This window comes from Schistocerca americana, chromosome 3 (genome assembly GCF_021461395.2).
Source record: "Schistocerca americana isolate TAMUIC-IGC-003095 chromosome 3, iqSchAmer2.1, whole genome shotgun sequence".
Taxonomy (NCBI): domain Eukaryota; kingdom Metazoa; phylum Arthropoda; class Insecta; order Orthoptera; family Acrididae; genus Schistocerca; species Schistocerca americana.
Window position 1 is genome coordinate 778709447 of NC_060121.1, and position 16297 is coordinate 778725743.

The following is a 16297-nucleotide window of genomic DNA, read 5'->3' on the forward strand; positions in this document are numbered from 1 at the left end:
TAAGAAAAGCTGATACTACATTGGCAGAAATTCCAAATCGTTTGTTGATATCCAAGTGAAATTATGGAAACTGAAGCTGTCTTCCATATTAAATTCATGTAGGTAGCAAGTTTTTCCCACCAATTGTTCTGTGGCATGTTTTCACTCACCAAAGACAATGACTGTATGAAAACCTACAAATCAATTTCGTACAACATCTAATAATCCAATTTTATCAACCAGCTATAACATTCATATTCTTCCTTGTCACAAATATTTCACATGTTGTGAAACCACAAACACATTCCCTTAAAGAGTTCTTGCTCCATCTGAGATTCTTCTGTCACTAACACATCCATAAACATCAACTTGAGACTGTTGTGATCAACAAATCAATAGCCTCTTTCCTAGTTGCCTTCACAGTGCCGACATGTCATGATTACATCAGTTTGTGCAAAAAGTAGTGTGAAACGTACTCAACCCATCGTTGCGCAGTTGCATGTTATGTTGGCAATACTGATTGTGGATAACATCACCTTTTCCTCTGTCACATCTCCCCTCTCCACAGTGGCCTAAAATATTTCCTTAACTCTGCCATCACCCACTGTATGAATCGTCTGGATTTTGCACCACTTATAACTCATTCAGTCACCTCAAATGTCAATAGGAAGAAAACAGAATGAAGTCAAGCGAGACGTTGAGTAAGAAAGTAGAACTGAGTAAACTTTACTAGGAAGAAATGTAAAAACAGGGAATTTTCAGCACTGATCTTATGGGGTTTTCAGAGGAACTAAGAATTTATGGTGTAGAATCATGAAAAACGTAAAATCGGAGAACATACAATTGAAGTTCCACTGTTGTATTTTTACGAAAGGAAGATGTCAAAGAGTCAGAGAACAGCAGTTTTGATCAAAGAAAGACTGAATTAGTGAAGATCCTGGGCAAGCTAATGATATCAAACAACAGAAGGAAGAGTGGAAATGTGACATTAAAGACATTCAGTGAAGATAATGGAGAACAGTAAGTGTGTCAGTCAGTTTGAATTCAGTAACTACTATATATTGTATGAGGGACTAAGTATAAATACGTAGATTCAAAATGCACCAGAGATCTAAGTATAAAAAAAATTGAAAGTGTTACATCTTCCTTGAAACAAAAAGAAAAAATAGGAATTGTGAAGTTGTTGCAGAATTATTAGAGTAAATTAAGGCAGGGCCTCATCATGTATATGTGACAGATCAGTTTGTAAATACTGTTGTTAAAAGTGATAACCAACTTGAAAGGACAGTAAAATAAATACCTAGATTCCTTTTTACTGCATATTTTGAAAGATGATATAATACATATATTATTATCATAAATTGTATTTTTGCCTCACTAATTTTTGTTAAGTATGGGATACTGACCTGCCAGTTTGGACTTTTCAACCTGCATTCTAATTCTCTTGCTCTGTTTGGTGTAGGGGTGAATATAATTAAATCATTGCAATTCTTTCCAATGTGAAAACTAAATTGTACAGTTTTTATCACTGTATCCAGTACTCACATTACTAGCTGGAGGTATGTAAAGGGAAGATGCGATACATCATAAGTGCTTCAGAAGCAACCCCTCTAACCCTTCCTTATTGCAGTACTCAATTTTCTTCCTTGCTTGTGTCCTATTCTGCGTTATACTTCAACTGCTGTTCTGGTTGTCCCTCCTAAGAGTCATCAGGTGCATTTTCTCTAGTGTTTAAACAGATACTTCAAATTTCATTTTGCAGTGTGTAACTGGAGTCTGCACAGCTTTGACAGAAAGGGATGATTTGCCTCCCATTACAAACAAACAGCTTTTTAAAGCAGAATTTTACAGGACAGTTTGATACAGTGGTTCCAAATTAGTATAGTCTGATATTCATTTTAATGATATGTATTAACAGGAACATTAAAACTTGATTGATAAGTGGAACTCCACCTGTGACTTGCATGACACCCTATTACTGCCATGGAGACTGATGACCTCAGATGTTAAGTCCCATAATGCTTAGAGCCATATTACTGCCATGCAGTGGTGCTGCTTGGGCAGTAGTTATTCATAGTTTTAACATTCTTATTAATATATATTGATAAAATGACTAAAACATTAAAGTAATTTGGTATTGCTCTATCAAATGGGCACATAAAATTCTGTTTGTTGAATGTCACATAAGGCTCGACGGGCAATATTTGTATGGGTTGACTCCAGCTACATATTGCAAAAAAGGAAATGCAAATACCTGCCAAAACACCAGAGAAAACATGCCTGACAATTCTTAGAAGGTATATAGTGTATATTCATTCATTTACTGATTCCACACTTGCTTAGTTACTGAATTAGTTCGCATCCTCCATAAACTGTTCAATTTGCTGCTGTTTTCATTGGTTGCATTTGTTTACATCAAGACTTTGTCAGTGATATAATGTTTGTCAGGCTTCTCTTATTTCTATAATAAAATGGTATGTATTTGCTGCTTATTTTAATTTTCTGGCCAATTAGCTGTATTATTTGTATAAATAATAATTTGCTAATGTTAATCACCTGTTGTATGACTTACTATTCTGCACCTAACTGCTATCACCTCTTTGTTTTATTTTCAACAATTTTGTAATGTGATTTGCAGAAATATTTTAACTATACAAACTTTAAGCCAAAAATGCTCTTTTCATTTTTTCCAATTCATTGTTGACACATTTCTGGCAAATCAACAAATATTAAAATGTTGAAATAAACTTGAATGTTGAAAAATGTTGAATTTCATTATGTTCGTGTTGCTTAAGAAATATCTCAATAGAATAAAAAGAACTATAGTGTCCCATTTAAAAATAAAATGTTTCACACATTAGTAAGATAGTAACTGAACACAAAAAATTAAAATAACTTATTTCTCCTTGTTTTGTGAGAGTTGATTTTACTGTAATTATTATTGCAATAAGATTTTCCTCTGAAGCAGCACCTTGACCGGCCAGAGGCGTCACATGGCCGATCAGCAAGCTATGACCTGTATGGTGAGATGACACGACCTGGTAGCAGAGTAGGCATCACAGATCCGGCAAAGTTTTCTCACTATGTGAATTATGAGGAAATTCAACAACATCTCAAGTAAGAATTTAGGAATTTTCATTTTACCAAATATTTTTCAGTAGTATTTCATGTTTGTCAGGCTTGTTGTTGAATTAAAAATAAACTTCTAATCATAAAAACTGTGTTGATGGAAGCATATGGTGGTTGGTAAATGCATTCACTACTGGATTGTACTTTCTTTGCTGTACGGCCATGCAGAACAATGAAAACTGTAAAATACATTCACCGAGTAAAATGATAACTAAATTTAATTTTCTGCAGAGAACAGAGTAAGTGAATGAAATGCTGAGAATTTTATGTTAAGGTGTCTTGGATATAGATACAGGCTAGTGGTTTGGCAGGGAAAAATAACTGTAAGTGTTTCCAAGAAAAGGGGAGAGGAAACTGATATTGGCTTACCATGATGCACAAGGTGAAAGTGATGTAATTTAAATTCTTGTAAAAGAGTCATCTTTAAAATGTCATCTTTACCATGTGATTATTCACAATGTGTGCTGTAATTATATTTATTTTTTATGAATGATGTGTGAGCAATCAGAAATATAAAATTTAAGAGGCCTATGCAGGCCAACTGAGCTCATTAGCTGTAAAAACATTTCTCCATCAAAATGTTATTTTCTTCTGATGCAATAAGAATAGCTGATTTATTTCTTGTAAAAGTATATTTTAAGTACAGCATTATAGCTGTGTATGAAGTCAATTGGTGTTGCAGAAATTCAGTGTGTCGATAGCGATTCAAAGAAGCATATCAAATCACAGTTAACTGCTAAATGATCTGTGTCTGCTGGTCTTCCTCATTGTTAGAGAAATAGTTAGGCAGAATATCAGTCCATGGAAATGAACTGTTCATTTCATCAAAACATTTTCAGTAACAGATATACACTTGCAATGAATATAAATAATTCAGGAGATTCCACCATTAATTAGGCAATATACACAGTCAAAAAGTACTACATTTGTGAAACAAGGGAGGAAAACATGATTTCAGAATTTGTTGCTCTTCTTTCAGTTTTGAAAATTCAGTCTACAGAGTGTTATTAACTGATTTTAAAAATGACATGTTTTGGAGCTTCACATTTTTAGCACATAGCCAGGTACTTGAAAATTCCATACTGTCACAAATATTTTTGTACATACCTGTTTGTGGAATGCACATTTTCCTGAAAATGACGACGACTTCGGAATAGACTGCAGCATGCACTTATTGCTTTATAAAATTTATGTTTTTTGGTGAAGGGAGGTGCGAACTGTTGTTTCTCTCCTTGCTACATAGTCTGGAATGCTCGGGTTATCTGCACGGAGCATGCACCATTACTTTATTGGTTTTATGCTAGCAGAATGAATATGAAACAGTTTATGTCTGGTCTTGTTATCTGCGTAATACTTCAACACATTCATGCTTAAGAAGCAATGAAATTCGCTGCCATTAAATGCATAATGTACAGCTCTGAAGTTAACACCATTTTATAAGCTGCAAAAACCAAGAAGTTGAGAAATGTAGTTCTTCATGTAATATAGGGCATTATGGTGTCCATCAGAATGAAGTTAACAATGAAAAGAGGTTAGTTTTATTTTAAAAATTGCAGTAACACATCAGACATTATAACTGGTTTCATGTGCCATTTTGAATACAGTACTTTGTGTCACTCGTTGTTTGTAAAAGTGCTCTGTTTTTCCAGTTTCTTTTAAAATTGAATTGACAATGTTTGTTTTTTGTAACTAACATTCAAATCAATTAACCATTTCTTCCTTCTTTTCTTGGGTGTTGCAAGCAAACGCAAAGAACAGCTCTCTGAGGTTCAGATAATGCAAATGAGACTCCAGGTGCAGCATCAGAGATTTAAGGTGGAAGAAGAAAGGTATGGTGCGATAATAATTGAGAAAAAATGCATCTGGCAGTTCTAACACTTACATCAGTGAAATTATTTTCTTTATTATTGTGTTCCTTAAACATTCCCCATTTGGACAGTGCTGCATTTACTAGCAAAGTGCTGTTTCTGAAAGATCTTAAAGCATCTTCCCAGCCTACAGTAATATCATAGCGGTATGCGAATGCTAAATCACAATGATCACCTGATATTATTAGATCTATTTAGCTTGAGACTATAATCATATCAATCAGCAAAAAAATTGTTGCTGGCTGTTTGTCATTACAGATGACAGTTTTCATTAATTAAATATGGAACTATTATCACAAACAGGAATTGTCTGAAATTTCATTAAACTGTTACTTTTACATTAATTGTAACACTTATTTGGATTGGTGATGCTGGTATTAGTAAGCCATCTTTTAGAAAGTAAATGTTAATCAAGTATTCCATTTTATGGCATCTCCATCCAACAAGCAGTCAGCAGCTGTAATTATTTACTTCCCAGTATGTAGTGCTGGTGTAAAAGTAAGAAATAAGAAACCCTTAGACTTCATTGCACATACTTTAGAAAAAGACAAGCACTCCATGGATCAGTGTTTTGCTTCCTGAAGCATGCAGTGCATGTTTATCCTCTGTGCATGCTTTACATTTCTTTTGTTAGTCATGTTTGCTTTCTCTCTCTCTCTCTCTCTCTCTCTCTCTCTCTCTCTCTCTCTCTCTCTCTCTCTCTCACACACACACACACACACACACACACAGAAAGTAAATAAAAGTAATACATTCATAGCGTGCACAGAGTGCTTGGGATGCCTTATCTCCTGCACTGTAGAGACTAGTTGACCATAGCATTGTAGTATTCAGCCTTGTGCATGTTTTTTTCCTTAAGCTCCTGGTGAACAGCATTTGTCTGTATACTAAGCTTATCACTGATAGGTAAGGGATCAGTATCAGTACTAGTGGCACATAAATCTTCCTTGTCATAATGTTAGAAAAAGAGAACTATCAAGTAATCCTTGATAGAGGATAAAGGGAGCAGGAGTAACAAGAGAAGGAAATAAATTGTCGATGGTGCCAGTGAAAGACAGATCGTCCAGCTGTTACTTGTAAATTCTTACTTTACGGTAATATATAGCTGTTCTTTTCACTGTTCACAAAGAAAACTTTGTATTCTCAATGTCACTTGTATATTCTTTCATCTGAATATTTATGATAATATTTATTTTTATTAAGAGCAAGTACAAATCAGCCACATAATTTTGTATTTGTTTTATTTATTTTTTTGTACTAGGGAGGGAGAAAATACGTTCTTCCTAAAGTAAGACGATTGTACCTGTAGTTGTAATATAATTGATGAACTCATGATGTACAGATAGCATCTTTGATTAGTAATCAAAATGCCATGGGTTCCAGGCTGGATCCCAGCCACTGCTTAAATTTTCACTGCTTAAATTTTGAATAAAAAGCCTCATCAATAAAGGCTGTCAAAGACTTTTGCCACAAGTTACCCTCACTCTTCCAGTGGCCTTGTTGAAGAGGACTTAGGAGCAAACAGAGGTTTAGAGTCAGTAATTAAAACTTCCGGGTTAAGAGGCTGTGGTCAATAGTAGAAATACTTCTCCCTGACGTTTCGTTGCCAGCTGCGGGCAACATCATCTGAGTCGTAGACTCACCTCAGATGATGTTGCCCGCAGCTGGCAACGAAACGTCAGGGAGAAGTACACTCCTGGAAATTGAAATAAGAACACCGTGAATTCATTGTCCCAGGAAGGGGAAACTTTATTGACACATTCCTGGAGTCAGATACATCACATGATCACACTGACAGAACCACAGGCACATAGACACAGGCAACAGAGCATGTACAATGACGGCACTAGTACAGTGTATATCCACCTTTCGCAGCAATGCAGGCTGCTATTCTCCCATGGAGACGATCGTAGAGATGCTGGATGTAGTCCTGTGGAACGGCTTGCCATGCCATTTCCACCTGGCGCCTCAGTTGGACCAGCGTTCGTGCTGGACGTGCAGACCGCGTGAGACGACGCTTCATCCAGTCCCAAACATGCTCAATGGGGGACAGATCCGGAGATCTTGCTGGCCAGGGTAGTTGACTTACACCTTCTAGAGCACGTTGGGTGGCACGGGATACATGCGGACGTGCATTGTCCTGTTGGAACAGCAAGTTCCCTTGCCGGTCTAGGAATGGTAGAACGATGGGTTCGATGACGGTTTGGATGTACCGTGCACTATTCGGTGTCTCCTCGACGATCACCAGTGGTGTACAGCCAGTGTAGGAGATCGCTCCCCACACCATGATGCCGGGTGTTGGCCCTGTGTGCCTCGGTCGTATGCAGTCCTGATTGTGGCGCTCACCTGCACGGCGCCAAACACGCATACGACCGTCATTGGCACCAAGGCAGAAGCGACTCTCATTACTGAAGACGACACGTCTCCATTCGTCCCTCCATTCACACCTGTCGCGACACCACTGGAGGCGGGCTGCACGATGTTGGGGCGTGAGCGGAAGACGGCCTAACGGTGTGCGGGACCGTAGCCCAGCTTCATGGAGACGGTTGCGAATGGTCCTCGCCGATACCCCAGGAGCAACAGTGTCCCTAATTTGCTGGGAAGTGGCGGTGCGGTCCCCTACGGCTCTGCGTAGGATCCTACGGTCTTGGCGCGCATCTGTGCGTCGCTGCGGTCCGGTCTCAGGTCGACGGGCACGTGCACCTTCCGCCGACCACTGGCGACAACATCGATGTACTGTGGAGACCTCACGCCCCACGTGTTGAGCAATTCGGCGGTACGTCCACCCGGCCTCCCGCATGCCCACTATACACCCTCGCTCAAAGTCCGTCAACTGCACATACGGTTCACGTCCACGCTGTCGCGGCATGCTACCAGTGTTAAAGACTGCGATGGAGCTCCGTATGCCACGGCAAACTGGCTGACACTGACGGCGGCGGTGCACAAATGCTGCGCAGCTAGCGCCATTCGACGGCCAACACCGCGGTTCCTGGTGTGTCCGCTGTGCCGTGCGTGTGATCATTGCTTGTACAGCCCTCTCGCAGTGTCCGGAGCAAGTATGGTGGGTCTGACACACCGGTGTCAATGTGTTCTTTTTTCCATTTCCAGGAGTGTATTTCTACTATTGGACCACGGCCTCTTAGCCCGGAAGTCTTAATTACTGAAGACGCCGGCCGTGAAAGCCTACACACTATGATTAGAGGTTTAGAGTGCTGTCTTGCCCTTTTGGTATGGGAAACTGCCTCCAAAAGGCAGAAAAATCAGTGAAGATCAATTGCATGAGGATGTAGAAGACAATGGAAACAACTGCATTAAAAAACACATAATGCGTATCCACAGGACATGTGGCTTGTAAATGAAAAAGTGTCACAATGATATTTACATTGGCAAAAGATTCTGGATTAGTCCCCGTTTGGATCTCTGGCAGGAGATTGCTAAAAAGATGGAATAACCACAAAGTGATAATATTCTATGAGTCTGAGTGTGGAATGTCAGAAGTTTGAATGTAGCAGGAAAGCTAGAAAATCTGAAAAGAGAGATGCTAAAGCTCAATGTAGGTATAGTGGGGGTCAGTGAAGTGAAATGGAAAGAAGATATGGATTTCTGGTCAGATGAGTATAGGATAATATCAACAGCAACAGAAAATATATAATGGGAGTGGGATTCATAATGAATAGGAAAGTAGTACAGGGTATGAGGTAATGTGAACAGGTCAGTGGTAGGATTGTTCTCATTAGATTTGACATTCTCATTGGATATGACAGTAAACCAATGGAGATGATGATAATTCAGATATACATGCCAATGTCACAAGCATATGATGAAAAAAAGGTATATGAGGATACTGAAGAAGTAATTCTGTGTGAAGGGACATGATGATCTAATAATTGTGGGGATTTGGAACACAGTTACAGGGGAAAAACAGAAGAAAGAATTACAGAAGAAGATGGTCTTGGCAGTAGGAGTGAGGGAGGAGAAATACTAATTGAGTTTCGTAATAAATTTAATATGGTAATAGCAAATACTATGTTCAAGAATTACAAGAAGATATGAGGTATTCTTGGTAAAAGACCCAGAGACACAGGAAGATTCCAGCCTGATTATATCATGGTCAGACAGAGATTCCAAAGTGAGATATTGGATTGTAAGGCACACCAAGGAGCAGATATAGACCCAGGTCATAATTTAGTACTACTGAAGAGTACGCTGAAGATTAAGAAAATTGCACAGAGGAATCAGTCTGGAAGGGAGAGGCATACTGAAGTACTTGGGAGTGATGAGACGCATTTGAAATTTGCTAAGGATGTGGATATCACAGTAAGGAATATCGCAGTAGGCAGTTCAGTTGAAGAGGGGTGGACATGTCTAGAAAGGGCCATCACTGATGTTGGACAGTTAGACATAGGTACAAGGAAGGGAACTGTGAAGAAACCTGGGGTAACAGAAGTAATACTGCAATTGTTCAACAAAAGGAGTGAGTAGAAAAATGTCCATGGAAAGACAGGAATAAAGCAATGTAAATCACTTAGCAATGAAATAAATATGACTTACAGGGCAGACAGTGTGAAATTTCTCCAGGAAAAATGTGACGAAATCAAAAGTAAGTTATCATTGGAAGGACAGACTCAGCATACAGAAAAGTCAAAATGACCTTCAGTAAAATTAAAAGCAAGGGCAGTAACATTACGAGTGCAATGGGAATTTAACTATTAAATGCAGAGGAAAGAGTGGATAGTGGAAAGAGTACATTGAAGGCCTCTGTTTTGGAGGGGGATTAATCTGATGATATGATAGAAGAAGAAACTGTAATCAACAAGGAGTCAGAACTTAAAAGAACTCTGAAAGACTTGAGATCTAATAAATTGGAAGGTATAGATAACATTCCATCAGAATTTCTAAAATCATTGGGAGAAATGGCAACCACACAACTATTCAAGTCAGTGTGTAGAACCTATGAGACTGGCAATTTACCATCAGACTTTCAGTAAAATATCATCCACATAATTTCGAAGACAGCATGGGCAGATAGACGCAAAAAATATCACACAATCAGCTTAACATCCCTTGCATCCAAGCTAGTGACATGAATGACCTACAGAAAAATGGAAAAGAAAATTGAGAATCTGTTAGATGATGATCAGTTCGACTTTAGGAAAGGTAAATACACCAGAGAGGTAGGTCTGACTTCGCACTTGATAATGGAAGTAGAAGTTTTGAGAGAAATAGGAGTAGGCTACCGGGAAAAATTGTGATATACAATATGTACAATGCTGATTAAATAGGGTGTAGACCAGGATGCAGTACTTCACCTCTACTGTTTCATCAGTACACTGAGGAACCAGTGATAGGAATAAAAGACAGATTCAAGAATGGGATTAAAATTCAGGGTGAAAGGATATCAGTGATAAGGTTTGCTGATGACATTGCTGTCCTCGGCAAAAGGGAAGAATAATTACAGCATCGTTGACTAGAATGAGCTGTCTGATGAGAACAGAATATGGATTTGGAATGAACTGGAAAAAGAAAAATGAATGAGAAACAGCAGAAATGAGAATAGGGAGAATCTTGACCCAATGGGAAAAAACCCATGATTAACAAAGCAAGGACGACATAAAAAGCAAACTGACACAGGCAAAGAGGGTATTCCTGGCCAAGGGCAGATATTAATTTGAGGAAGAAATGTCTGAGAATGTGCTTTTGGGGCATAACATTGTATGGCAGTGAATCATGGATGTTGGGAAAACCTATACTGAAGAGAATTGAAGCATTTGAGATTGGTGATACAGAAAAATGTTGAAAGTGGGTGGACTGATCAGGAATGAGGTGGTTCTCCATAGAATTATTGGTGAAGAAAGGAGCATATGGAATATACTGACCTGAAGAAGATAGCATGGTATGAAATGAAATGTTATGGCATCTGAGAATAACCTCCATGGTAGTAGAGGGAACTATAGAGGGTAAAATCTGTTGGGGAAGACAGACACTGAAATATATCCAGCAAATAGTTGAGGATGTGGGGTGCAAGCGCTACTCTGGAGAGGAATTCATGACAGGCCACATCAAATCAGTCAGAAGACTGATGACTTGAGAAAAGAAGGTAACATACACATTTTATCAGTGTGTCTTAGGTAATTTTGGGACCAGTGATCAGCTCTTCACCTGTCATGTTTGATGCTTCACAAATGCTTAAGTTTATAGGCTTCCATGGCTGGTGTCATTTTGGTTAAAATAAGAGGATCATGGCAAGTTGATCAAACCACCAGTAATTTAGTTGTTTCAGTAGTTTACAATGATGTGGCCCAGTACCAAAAATTATGTTATCCAAAATCACTGCTTTAGAATTCCATACAGAGGGTATATTGTCCCTTAAACATTGCATGGCACATGTACAAAATGATAGCCACATTGTACTGCTGCTAAAACAGCAGTGGAAATCACATTCTAGGCAATGCTCATACATAAGTGGTGCAAATACTGTCAAAAACAAAGCAATAGAGGAAATGAAATAGTGGGCATATTACTGAAACAACGTAAATGTTAGGAGTCCATCTGTTCATAATATCAAAATATATGCTCTGATTTGTGACAGTCATGAAAAGGAAGCTTTTAGTGAGTTAACTGACTGAAAGTGAAAATCATAAGCTTCCTTTAGTTTTAAAAAGTTTTGTGTTTTTGTTTCTTAATTTCTAATACTTCTCATCTCTAGGTTGACTGTTGTACTGCTGTTTCGTATGGTATAATGTGCAAGCCTGTAACATAAATAAGTGTCTGATATTCTACATTTTAAACATGGCGTATGAGTTTTATTTCTGCAGATAATTTTTAGTGTCACAAAACCAACTATCTAAATATGCAGCAATGATGACCTGTGGTTAACTGTGTAACTTCTTCCTTACATTAAGATTATTAATGCCTTAAAGATTCTTATATCTTATCAATTATGTGTTCAGCACTGTGTAGCCAATTAAATAGTGAAACTTCAGACAGCAGAAACCGAAACAAAATTAACTTCCATTTTGAAATTTACTGGCATATTAGAATGTTAAGCCAGACTTGGGCTCTGACCTGGTACCTTTGTTTTTCATGGACAAGTGTTCTACCAATTGAACCATCCAAGCATGAGCCACAATCTCCCAGACAGTGGCAAAGCCACATATCTGCAATATCCTTTCTTCCAAGAGTGCTACAGCTGTAAGGTATGCATGAGAATTTCTTAGAAATTTGGGAGCTAAGAGATCAAGTTCTGGTGGAATTAAAGGTGCTGTTTGACTTAAAGTGACTGAACAGGAGTACATGCCTGGGTCATAAGCCAGTTCTGAACATCATGCAAAAGAAAATCATAAGAGAAGCATAGCTCAGTTAGTAGTGCATTTGCCCACAAAAGGGAAATGTCCCAAGTTCAAGTCCTGTTCCAGCACAAAGTTTTAATCTGCCAAGAAGTTTTAGATAAGTGAAAACTCTAGTGCTGAGTGAATATTAATTCTGTAAACTGCTTTGTTGTTACAAATAAGTACTGTCTGATGATAAGAACAAATCACATTAAAATTCTGTAGTGATCCTCTAAAAGTTGTTTGTGTATGGTGTTCATTTTCTGGATTGGAGAAAATGGAGGAGAGTTATGGAAAGTTTGTTTCCTGCAAGAGGAGACAAGGCTACAAGCCACACCTATCCTTGATTCCTTTAGATATAGGTATACAATGAAGTAATATAAACCCAACACATTATGAATGAAACACACACAACACTGGTGTAATATTCTACAATATTTAGTGTTTGTTACACAAACCAGTTTCCAGCTGTTATGCCTTCAATGTACAAAATATTTTACCGAGAACCAATGGAACAGTCAGTCAATGCAAACTCAATACAGTTTGGGCACAAATAGTCATACAATAATCCTAGTTTTTCACTGTTCATGACTTCTAATGTACGAGGGTGGTATGAAAAGTTCTCAGAATGGAATAGAAAAAAGGTACTTACATCACCAATTTTTTTTTCAGAGTAGTCTCCTTGTATATTAATGCTCTTGGTCCAATGATCCTCCAGTGCCTTGATCTCATCTCGAAAATGAGTTTTCTCCGGGCCTGCAAAATAGTTGTCAACTCCAGCTGTCAATTCTTCGTTTAAAGTGAATCTTCATCCATCTAAAGAAAAATTCAGTTTTGGTAAGAGATGAAAGTCTGACAGAGCCATATCAGGTGAATAAGGCGGATGTGGCAACAATTCATACCTTAATTGTGCCATGGTGACGGCACATGCGTGGGGGTGCACATTGTGTTGATGGAAGATGACTTCTTCCTTGCTAAACCTCGCCTTTTTTCACGTATTTTTTGTTGCAATTTGTCCAGCAGCTTAGCATAGTATTCTCCAAAATTGTTTGCACAGTGAGGAGATAATGTACAAACGGAATCCCCTTCGCATCCCAGAACACTGATGCCATGACCTTACCCGCCAAAGGAATTGTCTTTGCTTTCTTTGGTGGCAGAGAAGCAGCATGTTTCCACAGCTCTGACTGTTGTTTTGTCTCTGGGATATAGAAGTGCAACCAAGTTTCATCTGTTGGCACAAATTGGTGCAAAAAATCTTGTCCGTTTCTTCTAAAATGGGCCAAACATTGTTCTGATATGTCCATTGTCAAGACTTGCAGCACCGACCGTGCATATAATTTTTTCATTTCTAATTCTTCAGTTAAAATGTGAAATGCCCTTTCTGATTATATCTGGCAAGCATGAGCAATTTCAATCACTTTCAGTTGGTGATCCTCCATGACCATTTTGTGCACTTTTGCAATGATTTCTGGAGTAGTGGCACATCTTGGCCTACCACTGTGTGAATCATTATCTAAGTTCTCTCGACCAAATTTAAAGTCATTTGTTCACTTGGCAACAGTTGAATATGAAGGAGCAGAGCCCCCAGTGTATTCTGGAAATCGGCATGAATGTTCTTTGCTTTCATCATACCTTTCTTTACGAAGAACTTAATCACTGCTCGAATATCTCTCTCTCTCTCTCTCTCTCTCTCTCTCTCTCTCTCTCTCTCTCTCTCTCTCTCTCTCTCCCCCCCCTCCCCCCTCCCTTTCTTCTTCTTCTTCCCCCCCCCCCCCCAACCATCTCTGCAAATTACTACATGGGAACAACAGCAAAGCCATGTCACCGCCACAGCTCTCTTCCAAGAACACTGACGTGTGCCACAGGCAACAGTCCAATGAATATCACGTAAACAACTCGTTGCGCTAGTTCTAAGAACTTTTCAAACAACACTTGTACCTCCATGTAGTTGCTTTTTAAATGGTAATTTTTTGTATCTGAATTTTTAATGTATCACTGTATGGTTTCTTCATTCACTGCCATTTCCAGACTCACTGTCATTGTTTCTCCCAAGCTGTACTGCATTAGTGCCAAGGTTAAATTTGTAAAGAATATGTGTATTTTTAAGACATTCATTATTCCTGTGTACTGCCACATAACACACAATCACACATGTAAGTATACATCCCACTTGAAGTGACTGAATAAGAGCATATGGCTAGTTCATATGCCAGTCCTGAACATCTTACAAAAGAAAATCATAAAAGAACCATTTGAAGGTAAAGTGCGCGCATGCCCGCCCACACACACACACACACACACACACACACACACACACACACACACACACACACACAAACAGAGAGAGACAGAGAGAGAGAGAGAGAGAGAGAGAGAGAGAACTTCTGGATCTCCAGGCATAAAATTTTCTCACCATTCTACAACTCTGCTTTATTTTTGAACCAGAAATCTGGTTTTCTTCTAGTATTCCCCATAATCAGAAGTTTGCACTTTCTGTTAAGTTGGACAGCTGTTCAGTTTTATTTATGGCAGAATAATCACAATCTTGATACTTTGCATTTAGTTCTGGCACGCAATATAGCATTGGGCTGTCAGTAATTACTGATACCACATTAGTGTTGGTGTCCTTGATATCTATCGCCCCCTTCTGTCTTAAAAGTATGGATTTATCCACCATTGGTTATCTCTCTTAAATATAATAACCACAATATATGCTGCAGCATTCTGCAGCTTCTTGTTTTGCCATGTTATCCTGTGTGCTCATATGTTATATGTTAGGTCCTGTACTAATTTAGTAGGCCATTGTTTCCCTAATATTGATGTGCATTTATCCAAGTTACTGCGCACATACAGAAGACACATACAAGACACATACACATGTTCCAGTATGTTATATGCACTGTTAAGTTTTGTTACTGTTATGGTTTGAACATAAAAAATGACTTCATTTTTTAATATTAGCCATTACAGATGTGAGGTAACAATTAATAAGATTCAACTGTAATTTTTGCCCTACACACAACACGTTTTGAGAGACAATGCTCTCACCATCAGGCTCTAAAACTTACCTCATGAGGATAAAACACTAGAGTTTTATCATTTAACCCTGTGAGTTAGGTTTTACAACACGATATTGAGAGCACTCACTCTTGAAACATGACTTGGTGTTCTTAAAATCTGTCACTGGATCATTAACCATTCTTCCCTGAATGTTCTGCAAATAAAGAAAATCGGTACATGCCAAATGTGTGGCTTGCTTACACAACGAATTAAAATGGAATATAGGAGGGATTGAAAGGGAAATTTCAATGTTTTTAATTTATAACTTTCCATGTCAATGTATAGTAACCTCTTTTTTACAACAATGTAGGAAGCAAAGTCTGATTATTTCCATTTACTACAGTCGTAGGCAACAACATTACCATTCTCAGCGGCGAGACAGCCGGGAACTGCATCAGCGACCTGCATCAAATTTCTATGAGTATGAAAGTGTACAAGCTGTGATGCGTGCAAATCAACAGTTGCGTGGAGCAGGTGCTCCTCTTGTGGATGCGAATTCCAATTCTCTCCCACGAGGACGTCGGGAAGGAGAGACACAAGATGGCAGAGTTATGGTAAATGGTATGTATTAATTACTTTGTTTTCTTTCCTAGTAAAAAATTGGTAGTTGATTGTATCAATTTTGTTTCATGGAAGCTTTTTTCGTATATCCACGTCCTTTGACACCAGCTAAATTAATTTGCACTGTGTCAAGTTTTTGGGAAATTGTCTATTTGCAGCCACACACACTCAGTCCTGTATATTTTCAGTCAGATTAGTAGAAAATATACTTCCATAAATTTTTGTATATGTTAAGAATACTGATCAAAACATTTGCATAACAACAGTGTTTGGGCACTTCTTGGGGGTGAAAGGAGTTTTTCATTGTCAAAAATTTAGGTTTGTTTATTTTCATAACTGAACAGTTGTAATTCATCATCATTTATACAGTTT

The 16297-nt window shown here is 38.4% G+C and overlaps 1 protein-coding gene across 1 annotated transcript in view; it reads left to right on the forward strand.

Annotated features, from left to right (window-relative positions):
- The window catches only part of LOC124606397 (partitioning defective 3 homolog), a 290115-nt gene that overhangs the window by 266478 nt on the left and 7340 nt on the right, over positions 1-16297 (forward strand). The window contains exons 26-28 of the mRNA XM_047138378.1: positions 2945-3096; positions 4851-4937; positions 15708-15925. Of these exons, the coding sequence (XP_046994334.1) occupies positions 2945-3096; positions 4851-4937; positions 15708-15925 (457 nt within the window). The remainder of the gene's footprint in view (positions 1-2944; positions 3097-4850; positions 4938-15707; positions 15926-16297) is intronic.